General features: G+C 37.1%; 4 protein-coding genes across 5 annotated transcripts; all 4 read left to right on the top strand.

Moving 5' to 3' along the window:
- Positions 1-619: 619 nt before the first annotated feature.
- Positions 620-2,541, top strand: LOC104119446 (berberine bridge enzyme-like 22). The gene has a single exon (XM_009630960.3). It carries the CDS (start codon positions 722-724, stop codon positions 2,366-2,368), a length of 1,647 nt encoding a protein of 548 aa, XP_009629255.1. The 5' UTR covers positions 620-721; the 3' UTR covers positions 2,369-2,541.
- A 4,003-nt stretch (positions 2,542-6,544) lies between these two features.
- LOC138905124 (intracellular protein transport protein USO1-like) lies at positions 6,545-8,179 on the top strand. Its single transcript, XM_070193627.1, has 3 exons — positions 6,545-7,379; positions 7,524-7,684; positions 7,892-8,179. Exons 1-3 carry the CDS (start codon positions 6,545-6,547, stop codon positions 8,177-8,179), a joined length of 1,284 nt encoding a protein of 427 aa, XP_070049728.1.
- A 2,989-nt stretch (positions 8,180-11,168) lies between these two features.
- Positions 11,169-12,054, top strand: LOC117273241 (secreted RxLR effector protein 161-like). Its single transcript, XM_070193626.1, has 2 exons — positions 11,169-11,462; positions 11,965-12,054. The coding sequence occupies exons 1-2, from the start codon at positions 11,169-11,171 to the stop codon at positions 12,052-12,054; spliced, it is 384 nt and encodes a 127-aa protein (XP_070049727.1).
- A 5,743-nt stretch (positions 12,055-17,797) lies between these two features.
- On the top strand, positions 17,798-18,918 carry LOC104119447 (zinc finger protein CONSTANS-LIKE 2-like). Of its 2 annotated transcripts, none has more exons than XM_018778743.3 (2): positions 17,798-18,449; positions 18,671-18,918. In XM_018778743.3, exons 1-2 carry the CDS (start codon positions 17,970-17,972, stop codon positions 18,722-18,724), a joined length of 534 nt encoding a protein of 177 aa, XP_018634259.1. In that variant the 5' UTR covers positions 17,798-17,969; the 3' UTR covers positions 18,725-18,918. The 2 variants fall into 2 exon arrangements, with proteins under 2 accessions (XP_018634259.1, XP_009629256.1); XM_009630961.4 differs by having other exon boundaries at positions 17,799-18,467.
- The last annotated feature ends 281 nt before the right edge of the window (positions 18,919-19,199 follow it).

Below are 19,199 nucleotides of genomic sequence, written 5' to 3'. Positions count from 1 at the left end.
GCAAGATTCTTGACACGTTATTAACCCAAAAAGTAAACTTAAGAACCGAAGTAGCTATATACTACCGAAATGCTTGGAAATGGAATAACTAAGATAAAGACTTAATAGTTTTAAATAAATTATCACTATTACTATAAATTAATATATTATTCTCCCAAAATGAGACGTTACAATTTGTTTATAAAGCTTAGTTGTCTAGTAGATAATCTGCAAGTTATAAACTGGAAATACACGACTAATTATGTGAGAAAAGGTCAAATATGACGTAGCTTCTTGCAAGTTGCCAGCCACTATTTAAAAATGTCAATAATAATTTCAATCCACATTAACATTTCAGCATTATGGGAACCATCGCAACTAGTAAAGTCCATTCACAAATTTATAAAGTCAAGTGGGAGAAATTTTCTTGCTCTCATATAATTAATTTTGGCATGCCAAAAGCATCTGTAAAAACAATACAAATTTTGCCAGCTGAAAACTCGGATTTTAAGTCTGTATTCATGTGCCAGTCAAAGTCAAGCTATTGAATAAATCTCTTTTTTTTTCGTAAACTTTTGAATAAATCTAGATAAGTAGATTTACACTATAAAAAATTCTATAAATATGGATCATTCGAAAGGGTATAGTCATGAGCAAATTCATCTTCTTTCCCTTCATAGCATGATAGCTCATTCTTTCCCATTCTCGTTATAGAAAGTACATTCTAATCTCTCAAATTTGCATGATACCTCTTATGCTTCTTCTTTCATTCCAAAGAAAAGAAATGCGTAGCCTTCAAATTCTTTCTCTTTTACTCTTTTCATTCTTTTTGGCAAAATGTTACTCCCAAGAAGATTTTCTCCACTGTCTTTCCAAATACTCTAAAAACAATACCAAAAACATTTACACCCCAAACTCTCCAACTTATTCATCTATCCTAGAATACGCTCAAAAGAACCCCAGATGGTTGAATTCTTCACATCCCCTCTTAATTGTCTCCCCTAGGAAAGAATCAGAAATCAAGCCTGTTATTCTTTGTGGTAAAAAACTAGGTTTGCAAATTAAAATAAAAAGTGGTGGCCACGACTATGAAGGAATCTCCTTTAGGTCTAAAACCCCATTTGTCATGCTTGATTTAAGCAATCTTGATGATATCAAGATTGATTTAAAAGAAGAGACCGTTTGGGTACAAGCAGGAGCAACCCTTGGCCAACTTTACTATGCAATTGCCAAAAAAAGTAAAGTGCATGGTTTTGCAGGAGGTGTTTGTTTCAGTATTGGCACGGGAGGGATTATTAGTGGTGGAGGGATTGGTACTATGATGAGAAAATTTGGCTTAGCAGCAGATAATGTTATCGATGCTCGTGTAATGGATGTCAATGGAAAAATCCTTGATAGAAAGAAAATGAAAGAAGATTTATTTTGGGCAATAAGAGGAGGTGGAGGAGCAAGTTTTGGTGTCATTCTTGCATGGAAACTCAAACTTGTTCGTGTTCCAGAGAAGGTTACTTCTTTCACAGTTTACAAGAGGCTAGAGGGTAATCAAAATCTCCTCCAAAAATGGGAAAAAATCGGACATCAATTACCTGATGATTTGCTCGTCAGAGTAGTTATACAAAATGATGGAGCAGGGAATGAGAAGTATGTTGAAATCTTTTTTCAAGCACTATATCTTGGACCAGTTGATGAGTTAATTCCATTGCTCAAAGAGAAGTTCCCTGAATTTGATTTGGAGAAAAAAGATTGTTTTCAAGAGCCTGTTGTGGACTGTAGTAACAGACCTTGCATTAAAAAAGAATGTCGTGAATCTTCATGGATTGGATCAGTCTTGTATTTCTATGGTAGGAGAACAAATGAGTCACTAGAAGTTTTACTAGAAAAGAGTATTCCAATACAGAAGAATTATTTTAAAGCTACATCTGATTTTGTGAAGACTCCAGTTCCAGAAAAAGGTTGGAAAATGGTAGAAAAACTGTTCTTGGAGGAAGAAAGACCTCAGATGATAATGGAGCCATTAGGTGGAAAATTAGATGAAATTTCAGAATCTGAAATTCCATTCCCGCATAGAAAGGGCAATTTGTATAATATTCAGTATTTGGTCAACTGGGGTGATAATAGTGAGAGTGTATCAAGTCAGAAGATAGCATGGATGAGGAAACTCTACAAGAAAATGGGGCCATATGTTGCAAAATCTCCAAGAACTGCTTATCTGAATTACAGGGACCTTGATTTTGGAACAAACCAAGAGGACTACAGCTATTCCAAGGCCAAAATCTGGGGTGAAAAATATTTTAATGGCAACTTTGAGAGATTGGCCAAAATAAAGAGTAAGGTGGATCCCAGCAATTTTTTCAGAAATGAACAAAGTATTCCACCTTATCATACTTAATTAGTAGCTGATGAAGACTGGATTGCATGCAAGGGCAGAAAAAATAGTCCAAGTTGTTTGAAGTTTTTTTAAATCTCGAATGCAATAAATGTATCATTATGTCCACTTTATCACCGCTTAATCTACAATAAAATAAAACTTGAATGTTTATTGCATCCAAAAACGCTATAAAATCACCTTCTATTCTGAGAGTTACCCTTATTATGTTACTTTATATATAATTATGAAGGGAACTCCAACTTGCGTGCTCGGTGGATTTTAAATCTAACATGCTCAATTGGTTTACATTTTTTTTTATCTTTGGTTTGGCTCTCCTTTCCCTCGTTTAGGTTTCCAGCATATATTTTTTTCGACTTTTTTATTACCAACTACTCGAACTTTATCCCTCTTTTTATTTTCCTACTGTGAAATCCACATGATCAGAATGAGCTCTTATTGTATTTAAAAGTGTGGGCCAGATCAACCCAACCCGTTAGTTGGATAAAGTTAGACTAATATGTTTTCAGTAATTCAGTCCATTTAAAATTAAAGTTTTTCGGTCCAGACCCAATCAGCCCACTAGCCTCATGGAGTTGTGGCCCGTGAGGCCTAACATTAAAAATCTTCATTGGAAGTTCAGTTAACGATACGACAAAAAAGAAAAAAGAAAAAAAACAGAAACCTATACTAAAGCAAACGAACACAAAAGAAATTGATTGTTTGTCCTTTGGAATAACCCTCGTTTCTGTTTGTGATTAGTGAAGATTAAGTAATAAGTAGATTTTTGTATACTAGCCGCACCCGAGTTTATTCATCCACTTTTTCTTTTAGAGGTTGAAAGACTAAATCAAACTTATAAACATGACATTTTGAAGTTAAAAAAAAAAAAAAGTCCGGTAGACAAAGCATTAAAGGAAAGGGCTGAATAATAAAACTGTGCGGTACATATTGTGGGTGGAAAAGTTGGAATGGACCATGTGATACTTGTGGACCTTGTAGTTTGTTTGGTTTGACTAACTGGGCCAATAAATGGTCAAACTAACAGGTTTAAAACAAACACAGCTTCGAGAGGAAAACCAAGTGGCGGAGGAAGCTGACCACAAAGCTTTTCAGCTTTTTTTTTTTTTTTTTCTTAACAAGGTTAGTTGCTCTGATGGTAAGCACCCTCTACTTTCAATCAAGAGGTTATGAGTTTGAGTCACCCCAAGAGCAAGGTGGGGAGTTTTTGGAGGGAAGGATGCCGAGGGCATTGGAAACAGCCTCTCTAACCCAGGGTAGGGATAAGATATGCGTACACACTACCCTCCCCAGATCTCACTAGTGAGATTATAATAGGTTGTTATTTTTGTTGTTGTAGCTATTTCTTTTCTCTTCCTTTTTCCTTTCCATGTGTAATTGAATAAAAAAATTAAAAATAGGGGATAATGGAGATGGAGATGGCACGAAAATCACACTCAGTGTTTACATAAAGATTAATATGACATATATCTTCTAGATATATTTTTATCATTTAATTATTAATTAAATCTTCACCTGAATTTATTAATTAACTATGTGTCACAAAGTAATATGATTTGATGTAAATATTAAGTGTGGGTGAATTATTTTTGAAATGACACCCCCACCAAGAGACATCATTCCATATCAAATTAAATTATTTGCATTGAGAAATCATTTAATATTTGGTGTATTATGTAGAGAATGAAAGAAACATTTGAAATTAGGTTGGGACATTAAAAAACCATATATGTAGACAAAATTAGGAACATGATTATCCACATGGACCTAACCTTACACTAGAGCATGGAGGCTAGGCATTATTATTTCTTTGGGTGATATAAAGTTTGTTCTAGAAAATCATGGGCCTCACCATTCCCCAGCCACAACCATAGATGCGTGGGTCATGCTTTCTATATGTTATCCTTGTTTTAGATTTAGCTGAATTTCCCTCTCTACCTCCTTCATGTCTCTCCTTATATATATATATATATATATATATATATATATATATATATATGGGATAAGAATCAATAGTGAAGCCAGAAAATTCAATAAGGGTGTTCAAAATCTGAACATCATTTACTAGTAGATTATGCAAGGGTGTTCAAAATCTATTTTTATTTATTTATAAATAACACGTAATATTTTACTCGGTACATGGTAGCCGCACATTACTTCGCCCCGGATAAGAATATAACCTTAATTAATATGCAGATAAGTCTCAATCTATAGATCAATTTATATGAAGCATGTGATAGCAGCTAGCCGCAGTTCCTTTTTCACATTTGTTCTTCTCTTTGTATACGTGTATCGAATAAGTTAAACTGTGATTTTTTGTAAAAGAGTTAATAAGATTTCAGTAGCAAAACACAATAACTCATATATGAAATCTTGCTCAGTCAAATAAATATATGGATTGAGTAACTAGTAACAGATGTAGTATATTGATAGTATCATCCCTTTGCTATATTGGCTTGACAAACAAAATATGTATAAAGGCAAACCTGTAAATGCTAAATCGATATTCTAAAAAAGCAACGGTTGTGTCATAAATGGCGATGTAGTAATTTCTCCCACGTTAATGTGGTGGTATAACAAAGCATCTACTCGTCAATTCATCAAACGTTTATGATGTTCAATAACGTTTTATGAGGAAAAAAAAATTATGGACGTTTTAGAAATACTCTACGACATTATTATTCTGTTTGGACCCCAAAGTTACATCATTGTCACTATGCTGGGCCATAACTCATCCTTGTCCGTCGAAAAAAGCAGGCAAACAAACCTATTTATGATGCCATTTGGATTCGGTTTTCGTCTATTTTCTTTTTGAAAAGTTTACGTTGCAGAAAATATATTGGGGGAAAAAGTTATTTGTTTGGATTAACTTTTCAGAAAATTATACTGTTATTTATTCTCTATAGTTCCATAACATTTTGGATGGATTTCCGAAACCCAAAGTTGCTAAGCATTCAATTTACAACAGAGACTCGGTTAATTTCAACAAAGCTTTCGCAAAGATTTTTTCAATCCAAGCAGGTTATGTTCTGCAGTTATTCACCTTTTTTTTTTTGGAATTATAATTAATTTAGTTATTAGTCAAATAATTTTGTGGGTCTTTAGAAACTTGTTTGTAGTTTTATGACTATCTCTTTTTTTTTTACACATAGGAGATTTACTTTTACATATAAAAGATTTAAAAAGGATATTTCTTTAATTTCAACATTGTAAATGATTGATAGGTTATAGGTACCTTGTTATGTTTTGATGATCTAACAAACTTAATGACAAGAACCAGATAAGGAACCCAATGCACATCCTCAAGTATGTGGCAACAAGACTTAAGCTGGAATTGTAAATCAACGCTTCAGGAGTCAAAGAATCAACAAGAGTGACAGATGGACATTAGTTTCCCTGGTGATCGTACTAGTCAACTCTCCAACAGTTGTAAAGTTGTTACCTGCACACACAATAGTGCGAAATAATGCAACAGTCAGCTTCATTGTGAATGATCCCGTACCGTCCATGCTTGCATCATTCAAGTGATGTCACCAATGTTATATTAACATTAAACCAAAGACAAAACATCACTTGAACATTTGAAGAATCCATCAAGCACTCTCTCAAGTGACCAATCAATCTGGCAAGCGATTATCAAAAACATCAAGAACAAAGAACAACATAACAACGGACTAGTTCCCTATATTGAGTAATTATATGTCCTTAGTTGTGTTGCACCTTTGTTAAAGTTCTATACTTGTAATTCCTACTTAACTTAGTTAGAAGCATTGTGTAAGAAACCTTTGTAAATCATAAACCCTTGTGTTTGTGTCTTGGCTAGTTTAGTCAAGTTAGAAGTCTTTGTAATAGAGTTATTACAAAGTGGCTTGTAATAGAGTTGTTACAAGTTAGTGAGGGATTAAGAGGTTAATTCCTAGATTACAATAGGTTGTAATCTAAAGTTTGCTCAGTAGTGAAGTTGAAATCCTACAAGGGTAGGTTGTGATTTTTAATCCCGTGAGCTGAAAGTTTTCCACATAAAACTTCCTTGTGTCATTTACCTACATCAGTGTGCATGTATTTTGTGGGAACTAATAGAGAACATGGTTCTCTATATAGTTTGGTGGACCCTTAAATTCTACCAATTGATATCAGAGCAGATTCTTTCTATCAGGCTAACACATAGAAAGGATCCTCATGGCTGCTCCACCAAACTTCGAAGAAGGTCAATCTACCTACAGTCCACCAAGATTCAATGGCCAATACTATGGATGGTGGAAGACTAGGATGCACGACTTCATCATGGTTGAAGACTCAGAGTTCTGGGACGTCATTTGCGATGGACCCTTCATCCCCACAAAAACCAGTGGCGACCCAGCTGTAACAATCCCCAAAACAAGAAAGGAATTCAATGATGTTGACCGCAAGGCCATAGAAAAGAACTTTCATGCAAAGAAAATTCTTGTTTATGGTATCGGTCCTGATGAATACAACAAGATATCATCATGCCAATCTGCTAAGGAGATCTGGGAGGCTCTCCAAATAGCCCATGAGGGAACAACACAAGTTAAGCAATCAAAGATTAACATGCTTACCACAGAATATGAGCTTTTCAGAATGAAATATGATGAATCCATTGAGGACATGCATACTCGGTTCACTTCTATCATCAAAGAGCTTCACTCTCTGGGAGAAATCATTCCAAGAAACAAACTCGTCAGGAAAATACTCAGTATTTTGCCCAGTTCCTGGAAAAACAAAGTGAATGCTATCACAGAGGCAAAGGACCTGCAGAAGCTAACCATCAATGAACTTGTTGGCAATCTTAAAACCTATAAGAAGAAGAAGAAGAATAAGAAGAAGAAGAAGAAGAATTTGGTCCTCAAGACGGACAGTAATGATTCAGGTGTTGAGGATGCTGATATGGCTTACGTGACAAAAAGATTCCAGAAAATGGTTCGCAGAAATGGAGGCATTCCAAAAGGGGGCAGTTCCAGCAAGCCAAAAATTTATGACCTTTGTCATAAGTGTGGTAAGCCAGGACATTTCATCAAGAATTGTCCTCTCCTCAAGCAAGATCAATACAAACACAACACAGATAAAGCAGCTAAGAGGAACCCGGTTCCTCATAAATGCTTTAAGAGGAAAAATGTCGTTGACAATGTTGTGTAACAAGATCTTGCTGCATGGGGAGACTCTTCCAGTGAATCTGAAGAAAATGATGATCAATGTGACAGCTCCATGATAGCAGTGGAAAGTGAAGCAGTTGATTATGACTCCATTTTTGCCTTGATGGCACAGTCCGATAATGATGAAGATGACGACGATGATGATGAGGTAAATTTTTTAGATGTTCAAAGAAATCTGAAGTTCTATTCTCCTAAAAACTTATGTCTCTGGAAAATGATTTAATTGATGCTTATCACAGTCTTATAAATGATAAAAAAAAATGCATTGACTCTTGAACTAGGAGAAGCAGAATAGTCGAGAGATGACCTAGTAGTTGTTGTGGTAGATTTAAAAGAAACCATTGAGAGTCTGAAGAAAGAAAATTATGTTTTAACTGAAAAAATTACAAATGTAGAATATGAGAGAGATGGTCTAGTGGTTGTTGTGGTCGATCTAAAGGAGACCATTGAGTGTGTTAAGAAAGAGAAAGAAGCCTTGACTGAAAAGGTTGCTAGCATAGAGCATGAGAGAGATGATCTATTAGTAGTAGTTGTAGATCTGAAGGATACAATTGAGGAACTAAAAGGAGAATGTAGGCATGAGATTCTTCAAAGGGAAAGGAAGTTGCAGATGAAATACATCTTAGGCTTGAAGATGAGATAAAATCGGTGAAATCTAGTCTGTGTGCTGAACTTGAGAAGAACTAGGTAGAGTCAAGAGTAATCTTGAAAAATCACTCAAGTGGACCTGGTGCTCTAATGCTATCACTGCCATGTACACAAACAATGAGAGAAACACGTAGGGAATCAGGTTCCAAAGGGAAAAAACTCTTTACAGCCCTCATAGAAAGTACGTTACTGTACCTGACAATTTTCTTTGCACTCACTGTGGTAACACTAGCACTTTAAGGAAACATGTAAGGCTAAGTTTCAGTCTCAATAGAAAAACAAAGTGTTTGCTAAGAAGGTAACTACCGCTAGAGAACCTAGTCCCTCATATAAAAGACGCATGATGCTTGCTTGGACCAAAAGAACTCTCATTCATCCCTTTCCTCATTACAAGGGACCCAAACTTGTTTGGGTTCCTAAATCTAACCCTTGATTTCATTGTGCAGGGAGCAGTGAAGGGGAGCAGCCAATAATGGTATATGGATAGTGGTTGCTCAAAGCACATGACTGGAAGTACAATCGATTTCCTTTCACTGAAAGCCCTGCAAGAAGGGAGTGTATCCTTTAGAAATGGCAAAAAGGGATACATTCTGGGAGTTAGAAGGATTGGGAAGTCACTCTCTCATTCTATTAAAAATGTGTACTATATCAACGGATTAAAGTACAGCTTGTTGAGTGTTTCCCAAATCTGTGACAAAGGAAACAAGGTGGAATTTGTGTCAAAAATATGCACAGTCACAAATCTTGTGACTAGTGAAGTGGTGCTAGTGGCGAAAAGATACAAAAACATCTATGTTGCTGATTTTGAGTCCCTGCAGAGTGGTGATCTCAGTTGTCTAAGTGTTGTTGATGATGATGCTGAGTTATGGCATAGAAGGCTCGGTCATGCAAGTTTCTCACTCCTGAACAAACTGGTCAAGAAGGACCTAGTTCATGGTCTGCCCAAGTCAATCTTCAAGGATCACAAGGTGTGTGATGCGTGTGCTAAAGGAAAGCATGTCAGATCCTCTTTCAAACCCAAAAAGGAAGTTAGTATCTCAAGGCCACTTGATCTTCTCCATATGGATCTATGTGGACCTATGAGAGTGCCAAGCAGAGGAGGAAAAAGGTACATCTTCATCATTGTGGACGACTACTCCAGATTCACCTGGACTTTGTTTCTTAGAACCAAGGATGAAACCTTCCAAGTATTTGTTGCATTTGTCAAGAAGATCCAAGTGAAGATGGGTAATAATGTAGTATGTATCATGTATGACCATGGGACAGAATTTGATAATGCCAAATTTGACGAATTCTGTGTTGAAATGCCATTACTCACAATTTTTCATCTCCAAGAATACCACAACAAAATGGTGTTGTGGAGAGGAAGAATAGGACTCTTGAAGACATGGCAAGAATAATGTCGATTGATAGTGGTGTTGCAAAGGGTTTCTGGGCAGAGGCATTCAACACTGCATGCTACTTGGTGAACAGGTGCATGATCAGGTCCCTCCTGAACAAAACCCCGTATGAATTGCTGAATGGGAGAAAACCTAAGCTAACACACTTGAGGATATTTGGTTGTAAATGCTTTGTTCTCAACAATGGTAAGGAAGCTCTGGGAAAGTTTTATGCCAAGAGTGATGAAGGAATATTTCTTGGATATTCATCACAAAGCAAAGCCTACAAGGTATATAACAAAAGCACTCAATATGTTGAAGAAAGCATACATGTGATCTTTGACAAAGCACAGCGCCCTCTTGGAAAAGCTGCACATGATAAGGCTGATCAAGATGGAGAGCTATAAAATATCCCTGGTGAAGTTATTGACATGGCAAATGGAAAGGCTGACATGATGAGTCACGTCAAGGAATCTAATGAATATGGTGCGACTATGTCTCCAACTGGTGGAGAGGAACCTGGTCCCACAATCACGACAACTGAAGCTGAGAACAGAGTTGTCGATGTTGTCTAAGGTACCCCACATGCTAAGATAAAAAGCGGCCAAGAACCACAGTCAGATATACCTGGATCTTCTATCAATGAGATTCAGGTACCAAATTGGAAGCACAAAGGTTCACACCATCTTGAAAACATAATCACTCCTCTTGATTCAGGAATTCAAACTAGATCAAAGGCTCGAAACATACTTGCCTTCTCAACCTTTCTTTATCAAATAGAGCCTAAATATCAAAGAAGCATTAAAAGATACAAACTAGATTACTGCCATGCAAGAAGAGCTCCATCAATTTGAGAGAAACAAGGTATGGCACCTGGTTCCACGATCTGTGGATCGTACTATTATTGGAACCAGTGGGTATTCAGGAACAAACTTGATGAGTTTGGAAATACCACAAGAAACAAGGTAAGACTAGTAGTTCAAGGCTACAATCAGGAAGAAGGGATTGATTGTGATAAAACTTTCGCTCCACTAGCTTGAATGAAGTCTATCAGAATTCTTATTGCCTTTGCATCACATATGGAACTCACATTGTTCCAAATGGATGTCAAAAGTGCATTTCTGAATGGCTTTCTAAAGGAATAAGTCTTCGTCAAGCAACCTCCTGGATTTGAGAATCATGAGCATCCTCAGCATGTTTAAACTTGACAAGGCTTTATATGGACTAAAGCAGGCTCCTCGCGCTTGGTATGAAAGGTTGTCAAAATTCATTCTAGAGAATGAATTTACAAGAGGAAAAATTGACAACACTTTTTTTCTGAAAAAACATGGGAAGAACCTGCTCATTGTGCAAGTTTATGTTGATAACATTATTCTCGGAGCAACAGTCGATTCTTTGTGTGAGGAATTTGCAAAACTCATAGGAAGTGAGTTTAAAATGAGCATGATGGGGGAATTAAATTTTTTCTTGGGTTTACAAGTGAAGCAATCTCAAAAGAGGACTTTGAAAAGTCAGGAGAAGTACATCAAGGAGCTGCTGAAGAGATTTGACATGGAAGCATAAAAAATCATTGACACTCCCATTGCCACAACCACTTGTCTAGACATGGGTGAACTTAGTTCTCCTGTGAATCAGACCTTGTATAGAGGTATCATAGGGTCACTCCTGTATCTCACAGCAAGCAGACCAGATATTGTCTTCAGTGTGGGACTTTGTGCCAGGTTTCAATCTAATCCAAAGGAATCTCATCTGAAGGCTGCCAAGAAAATCCTGAGATATCTCAAAGGAACACAAGACCTGGTTCTCTACTACCCCTCTGGAGATAACTTTGACTTAGTTGGGTATGTTGATTCTGATTATGCAGAGTATCTGGTGGATAGGAAAAGCACATCTGGAACGGCACATTTTCTGGGTTCATGTCTAATTTCATGGGGTACAAGAAAACAAAACTCAGTGGCCCTCTCCACTACATAAGTAGAATATGTGGAAGATGCATCTTGTTGTGCTCAACTACTATGGATTAAGCAGCAGCTGGAAGACTTTGGAGTGTTCTCTGATTGTGTGCCCTTGCTGTGTGACAATACCAGTGCACTCAACATGGCCAAGAATCCAGTTCAACATAAGAGAACAAAGCACATTGATGTGCGTCACCACTTTCGCATAGACAATGTTGAAAAAGGGTTCACATGTATGAAACATTGAAGCACAGAAGATCAAATTGCAGACATATTCACCAAAGCACTAAATAGAGAGCACTTTGAAATAAATCGCTTGGAACTAGGGCTTATAAAACCAAGCTGAGAACTTGGTCCCTCGATGCTTGGCTATGAAAGAAATGTACAGGTAGTTTAGCTAAAAAGTATTTTCTGGCAAAGTCTAACTCATTTATATATCGTTATAGGTAAACACGCATGATGATTACTGCATTGCACGTTGGTCAAAAGATGAAGCTTACATTTGCAAAATCCGCCAGGGAACCTGGTTCCTTTGACATAGGTTAGTAGTTTCTCTGTATTCTCATTCACAATTTTTAAACGGTTCAAACGGTGCCACGTCATCACATTGTCAGTTTCTTTTCTTTCCCGATTTTTGAACCCAAGCGTCTCACCTGTTAGGGAGAGACCCGACTACCTAAACTGCCGCCTTTCTTAACCTGTCCCCCATCCCTCTTAAATACATCCTTTCACCATTACTTCCACCACTATTCATATCAAAAATCCAAAAATTCCCTTTATTTTCTCTATTTAAACCAAAAATATCTCTTCTTCAACTCATTGCTTCCCACCATGTCTGAATACCAGGAAACTCAAAATGTTCCAAGTGTCACCCTCACTGACGCCTCACCTGTTGAAACGCCGATCATAGAACCCACACTCTCCACACCAACCAGTCCAAACCCTAAGGCAGAATCACCACCACCATCTGCCTCCTCTCTTACCCAATCGAGTACTTGTTCTCATCGGAATCGCAAAACTTCGACTCCTAAGAAGTTTGTGGCTACGACTTCTCATTCTGCCTCACTGGAAAAATTGGTAGAAGCGGATACAGTCGAAGAAGAAGAAGAAGAAAAACAAGAAACGTCCAGTTTAACAATGGAGGAATACACTAATAAAGACCAAGATGTTGGTCATGTCCATGCTGAATCAACAATGACAGCCCCTAGTCTTGAGTCTACAGGTAATATTTCTTCTTCTACCGGGTTTTTCGTGGGGTTACAAGAAAAAGAAGCCATAGAAAATATGTTTTCGATAGCTACTGAGGGTGTTGTTATTGAGAATGGTGAGGGTGTGTCTGAGTCTCTAGGGGAAGAAAATAGGACTCTGATGGAGAATAGGGAACTTGTGCCTATTGAACCATCGGCACCGGACAATACTACTGGGACACCTACTGAGGGGCATGTTCCCTACATAAAGGAGCCAACTCTTGGATTCTCTCCAGAACCTCAGGTCAGTACTGATCCTACTCCCTCTCCTCACTTCTACGCTGAGTCTGTATATATGGTTGTTCTTGAAATGAGATCTTTATCTGAAGATGAGAATGAGGACAGTGAAGATGATTATGATAATGTGCCTATTGCTAGTTTTATCAGGGCTATAAGTGGACAGGCCACTACTTAAGCGCCAACCCTTAAGAGACCTACCACTAGGTTACAAAAGAAGGAGGCTCTTGAGTCTGATATTAGGAAAAGCCAAGAACACCGAAAGAGAAAAAGATTAGTAAAGGATGGGAAGATTGGGAATGATAAAGTCGTGCATGTTGTCAATGTTGATGATAAAGTGGATGAGGAACCCGGTTCCTTGACTCGCAAGTTCTCACAGAATCATTCTATCTCCAAGTCAAAAAGGGGATCCTCTGCGAGTGTTGCGAGTCGGAAAAAGAGTGCAGGTGATAACTCTGGTGAAAAGTTAGTGGAAGAATCTGTAGAAAACGTGATGGAAGAATCAGTTGGAAAGGTGTCTGAGAAGACAGTGTCTGAGAAATCGGCTGAGAAAGGAAAGAGTGCTCGCAAATCAGTGAAATGGAAGGGTGATGCCGGTGAGGAACCTGGTTCTTCCAAGAAGGTAAATATTGATGATACCTAGGATGTTAGGAAGGAAAAATTGAAAAATCAAAAGGTTCTGTGGGGCCGTACATTTTCCCCTGATATTCTGGATATCGCTGGCATGCGACAATTGGTGGAGATCTGTGAATTTCAACAGTGGACGCACTTGTTCGCAGGTGATAGTCCCAAAGTGTATGAGGAAGAAGTGCACAGTTTCTATGCTGACTTCTTCATAGTTGAGGATGATCATATTTGCATGATGGTGAATGGCATCGATTTTGTGATGGACTCTGCTGTGCTGGGATCCATTCTGGGTGTGCCTGCTGAGGGATTGTCTTCGATTCAAGGCTCGTGCTCTTCAAACTTTAGAATGTTATTATGAAGGATAAGGGAGTTCATCAAGGGAAATGGGTACACAAGAAGGCCCTCCTTCCAGTGTACCAATTGTTGTTTGAGATGGTGATCAAGGTTTTTCTCCCTCGTGTTGAGAGAAGGTCAATTACATCTCGAGCAGACCTGGTTCTCATGGAAGCACTGGATGGATACACCACCATCAACCTGCGTGGCATTATGATAGAACACATGTGGAAGGTGGCAGAGTTTAAGGATGGTAATCATGGGTTGCCTTATGGGTTCCTTCTCACCAAGGTGTTTGAGTTCTTTAATGTCCCTCTGGGAAAAGCTAAGGTGGGTACTCGTAAGCAAACATTCTCTAAGAACACTCTAGAGGAGTGTGAGTATATTGATAAAGTTGGAGGGGTTGGCAGCACTTTTACTATCTCCCAGTTGATCAACGCCCAAAACAGTGTCACTGATGAGATCAGGAAGCTGAAGGCAAGGAATGCCATTCTTGAGGGTCAGCTAAGTCAGCTTCAGGAGGCACATGGTTCTAGTAGCTCTCAAAGCACAGAGGTTGCCCGTCTGACTAAGGAGAATGCCGATCTCAAGAAATAGGTTGAGGACCTGAAGGAGAAACTACTCAATGAGTAGATGTCAGCAAACGCTCGAATGGACATCGTCCTCAAAACCCTTGCCTCTTCCTCTATGCATTCCCCTTCCAATGCTCCCTTGAACGTGTTCCCTTTCCAGTATCAAATCCTAGTGTCTGCCATTTGTTTTAGTTCTGATGATGTTTATAACTGGTACTTCTGTCTTTGCTGTTTTTATTTTATGGATGTGCTGGTAACAATGGAACTGCACCCTGCTTACTTTCCAAAAATTAATAGAAGTTTCATCCTTTTGATGTGTATGTCTTGCTCTTTTGCTTTGTTTTTAGTCACGATTGTGTGCACATATGTGGCATGAATTAACCAAGCTAGACTTCTTTTTGCTTATTGCTTGCTACTGATACTTTTATGATGCCAAAAGGGAGGGAAATAATTAAGGGGGAACAAGCTGGGGAACATATTCATGGGGAATACAGGATACGTGTGTATGTCATTTTGGTTCTTATGGGGGAACTTCAATTATAAGTTTTCCATCATTAAAAGGGGGGAAATTGATAGGTTATATGTACCTTATTATGTTTTGATGATCTAACAAACTTAATGAAAAGAACCAGATAAGAAACCTGATACACATCCTCAAGTATGTGGCAACAAGACTTAAGCTGGAATTGTAAATCAATGCTTCAGGAGTCAAAGAATCAACAAGGGGAACAGATGGACATTAGTTTTCCTGGTGATCGTACTAGTCAACTCTCCAACAGTTGTAAAGTTGCTACCTGCACACGCAACAGTGCGAAACAGTGCAGCAGTCAGCTTCATTGGGAATGATCCTGTACCATCCATGCTTGCATCATTCAAGTGATGTCACCAATGTTATATTAACATTAAACCAAAGACAAAACACCACTTGAACTTTTGAAGAATCCATCAAGCACTCTCTTAAGTGACCAATCAATCTGGCAAGCGATTCTCAAGAGCATCAAGAACAAAGAACAACATAACAATGGACCAGTTCCCTGTATTGAGTAATTACATGTCCTTAGTTGTGTTGCACCTTTGTTAAAGTTCTATACTTGTAATTCCTACTTAGCTTAGTTAGAAGCATTGTGTAGGAAATCTTTGTAAATCATAAACCCTTGTGTTTGTGTCTTGGCTAGTTTAGTTGAGTTAGAAGTCTTTGTAATAGAGTTATTACAAAGTGGCTTGTAATAGAGTTGTTACAAGTTAGTGAGGGATTAAGAGGTTAATTCCTAGATTACAATAGGTTGTAATCTAAAGTTTGCTCAGTAGTGAAGATGAAATCCTACAAGGGTAGGTCATGATTTTTAATCACGTGAGCTGGAGTTTTTCCCGTAAAACTTCCTTGTGTCATTTACCTACTGCAGTGTGCGTGTGTTCTGTGGGAGCTAATAGAGAACCCGATTCTCTATATAGTTTGGTGAACTATTAAATTCTGTCAACCATGAAAGCCAATTTTCCCGTGGAGAGATGTGATTAAACGGAAGGGAAAAAAAAGAGTCATTTGAATTTGGTAGACATGTACCGATGTACGTATAGAAGTGATAAATGAAAGCCGAGAAAATATGTTTAAGGCAAAAGAAAAGAAAAAATTTCAGGTCAAGAAAAGTGTTAGCGAACACTTATTCAAAAATTGCCGAAAATACGGCAAAAACTTTAATCAAAGCTTAAAACATTAAAAAAATTATACTATAAATTTTTGTCTTTCTAATTGACGATCTAAATTAGAAACAGTATTTCATAAAGCATATTAATTTTCTGCAAGTAGCACCTCGCTAGAATGGTTCCATGAATCTTCATTCATGGGTTCCATAGGCAATGTTTCATCTTTAATAAAATAAGTATAGAATTTGCTTCTACGACACCCAATAACAACATCCCAATTCTTATAAATTCAATTAATACGTAGAAGAACTTAAAGTTTTATTCGCTTGCTATATGAAGTATATATACACAATCACGTCAGACTACAGTTAACTATTAGAATATGTTCACTAGCATTAGGAATGTGTTTGAGCTATTATAGCTTGCCAAATTACATTAAAGATGTAACATTATTTCGTAAATAGTAATATACGGCGCAAATGAAAAGAAAAAATCTACAATATCAATGTTATTTAACTTGTTATAATAGATAACTGCTCTAATTTCAGTTTACCATATTGGACTTGCTATAATTGCATAATAGTATAGGTCAACTTAATTAAATGGTATAAAAACTACAATACCAATTAGGGGTGTTCAAAACCGAACCGAAACCGAAAATCGAACCGAAACCGAAGCTTAGTGGCTTATTGGTATCGGTTTAACGGTTTAACGGATGGGAACAGATTGAAATTTTTTTATTAACGGCTTATCGGTTTGGAGGCGGATTATTCAATTTTCTTAACGAATAATCCGTTAACCCGTTAAGAATATATATATATATATATATATATATATATATATATATATATATATATATATTAATTAATCAAAAACCATTCTTCCACTTCCAGTACTCTATCTCTATTCTCTATTACTAATTTACTATTAGACATTTAGTTATAATTTACTATTCCATTTAGTTACTATTAGATAATTTTGATTATCATGTATTATATACCCAGTGTTTTCATCTATTTCTTCTGATAGTTATAAGTTGTTAATAGGCTCATCCCCAAAGATGATTCTACTGGAAAATACGTTTTAATACACATCTCTCTATTTCTTCTATTTAGCTCTCTTCTTAGGAATTTTATTTTGATTCATAGCGGTCAACAAACAATCCGATAAACCGCCCGATATCTTATCGGGTGGCTAGCGGATTAATATATTTAAAAGCCGATAATCGATAAGTCAAACCGTTAAGAGTAAATAATCACTCAATCCGCCCGATAAGCAGCCCTAATACCAATGCCGATTTAACTTGTTATTTTAGTTTACCAGGACCTGCTATAATTGCATACTAGTATAGGTCAACTTAATTAAATGGTATAAAAACCCTGAGAGTGTAAACCACAATACCACACCCAAAACTAGTCCAGATTTTTTCTTGGTTCAAGAATTAGCTTAAAACTTGAGAAAATCTATTTTTAGTAATTTGACAGATGTTACTTGTTAGACCCTAACAAAACTTAAAAAAGATAAGGGGTGTGGTTGATGACCTGGGGTTGCGGGGGGTTAGTGATGTGACTGCTAAGTTTTTTTTACCTTTTCTATATAAGGGCCACTCTGGGTTGTAGTCTTGTACACATTTATATTTTTGTATGTAACATCATATTTTTCACAGTCTCCACAGACCTAAAAATAGACCCAAATTTCAGCTAGCAAAATAAAAAATAATTTCTCTCTTTAGCATCTATTTTATATGTGTGATAATTCAGTGAAGTGCTTCTACAGAAGAGGCTAAAGAGAGCAATGAAAAAATGCGAGTTATGCAATAGTATAGCAAGAGTTTACTGTGAATCAGATCAAGCCAGTCTTTGTTGGGATTGTGATGCCAGAGTTCACGCAGCTAATTTCCTAGTGGCTAAGCATTCAAGAAATCTTCTGTGCAATTCTTGCCAATCACTTACCCCATGGACTGGCTCTGGCTCTAAACTTGGTCCTACTGTTTCAGTTTGCCAGACTTGTTTTCACAGAAATAATGATAGGGCAGATCATAATGATACAGATGAAGAAGAAGAAGAAGATGATGACGGAAGCAGTGACGAAGATGATGGTGATAATCAAGTGGTTCCTTTGTCTTTTTCAACTACTGATCAGCCTCGTCCTCCGCCATTGGCGTCAAGCTCTTCTTCAAGTAGTGAAGAGTCTACTAGCAGATTTTATAGGAGAAGAGTAGTTGGTGCCTCCAATTCAACTATTGGGTTTTCACCTAACAGAACAGATGAAAATGTTCGATCCCATTTTCGTGTATGTCTTTAATTTTCTTCATCATACTTTTCTCCCCATTGATTAATGGAGCCCGGATTTTCTCGAAATATTATCCTATTAATATGTAACGGGATTCAACATCTACTATTTATATATAAGGTGTAATTTTTCGGTGATCCTCTTCCCCCTGCCAATAATATTATCTAAAACTATAGTGTGCTCTGTTTCTTTTGCATTTTCAGGGAATTTCAAGACCTGAAGAGAAGGTAAAGATGAGTTCATGGACTTGGAGATAAAATTTTCAGATTAAAAGCTTCTTTGTTATATATCAGATAGATGCAGGGAAAGAATATTGGCAGTGATAGATCGTCGTTATGAATAAATCTTGAAGAGTTAGTTGTACATAACATGAGGTAGCTAGTTTTTCATGTTTACATCCTGCTGTTGACATCAATCCTGGAGTTCGTTCTTGAAAAATTTTAATTGATTATTTCTTGCTTGGGAGTCTGCTAAGTTACAAGTATTACTGCATAGACTAAAGATTCCTTATATTTATCCTTATTTTCTGGTTGTGAATATTTTAATTACTTTTTTTCATTTACTGCATCTTTATTTTTGTTTAGTTGAAAATAATGAAAGCCAGATGTGGCCGAAATCAAGATGAGGGAAAATGATGATTGGACGTCAGACAGCTCCCAATTATAGGTAGGGATACTAATTTGAGCTCAAACCCATTTGACCTGCCAACTCGTATAAAGTTGGGTTGATTTT

This window comes from Nicotiana tomentosiformis, chromosome 2, assembly GCF_000390325.3.
Source record: "Nicotiana tomentosiformis chromosome 2, ASM39032v3, whole genome shotgun sequence".
NCBI lineage: Eukaryota > Viridiplantae > Streptophyta > Magnoliopsida > Solanales > Solanaceae > Nicotiana > Nicotiana tomentosiformis.
This window is presented reverse-complemented; position numbering and strand designations above follow the sequence as displayed.

Bases quoted from the DNA above. Each gene is read 5' to 3' on its own strand.
- LOC104119446 (XM_009630960.3), top strand. From the start codon at position 722: ATGATACCTCTTATGCTTCTTCTTTCATTCCAAAGAAAAGAAATGCGT.
- LOC138905124 (XM_070193627.1), top strand. From the start codon at position 6,545: ATGGCTGCTCCACCAAACTTCGAAGAAGGTCAATCTACCTACAGTCCA. The intron at 7,380-7,523 runs GTAAGCCAGGAC...TTGTGTAACAAG, and splicing joins TGACCTTTGTCATAAGTGTG to ATCTTGCTGCATGGGGAGAC. The intron at 7,685-7,891 runs GTAAATTTTTTA...GAGAGTCTGAAG, and splicing joins ATGACGACGATGATGATGAG to AAAGAAAATTATGTTTTAAC.
- LOC117273241 (XM_070193626.1), top strand. From the start codon at position 11,169: ATGGGTGAACTTAGTTCTCCTGTGAATCAGACCTTGTATAGAGGTATC. The intron at 11,463-11,964 runs GCACATTTTCTG...ATATCGTTATAG, and splicing joins GGAAAAGCACATCTGGAACG to GTAAACACGCATGATGATTA.
- LOC104119447 (XM_009630961.4), top strand. From the start codon at position 17,970: ATGAAAAAATGCGAGTTATGCAATAGTATAGCAAGAGTTTACTGTGAA. The intron at 18,468-18,670 runs GTATGTCTTTAA...TTGCATTTTCAG, and splicing joins ATGTTCGATCCCATTTTCGT to GGAATTTCAAGACCTGAAGA.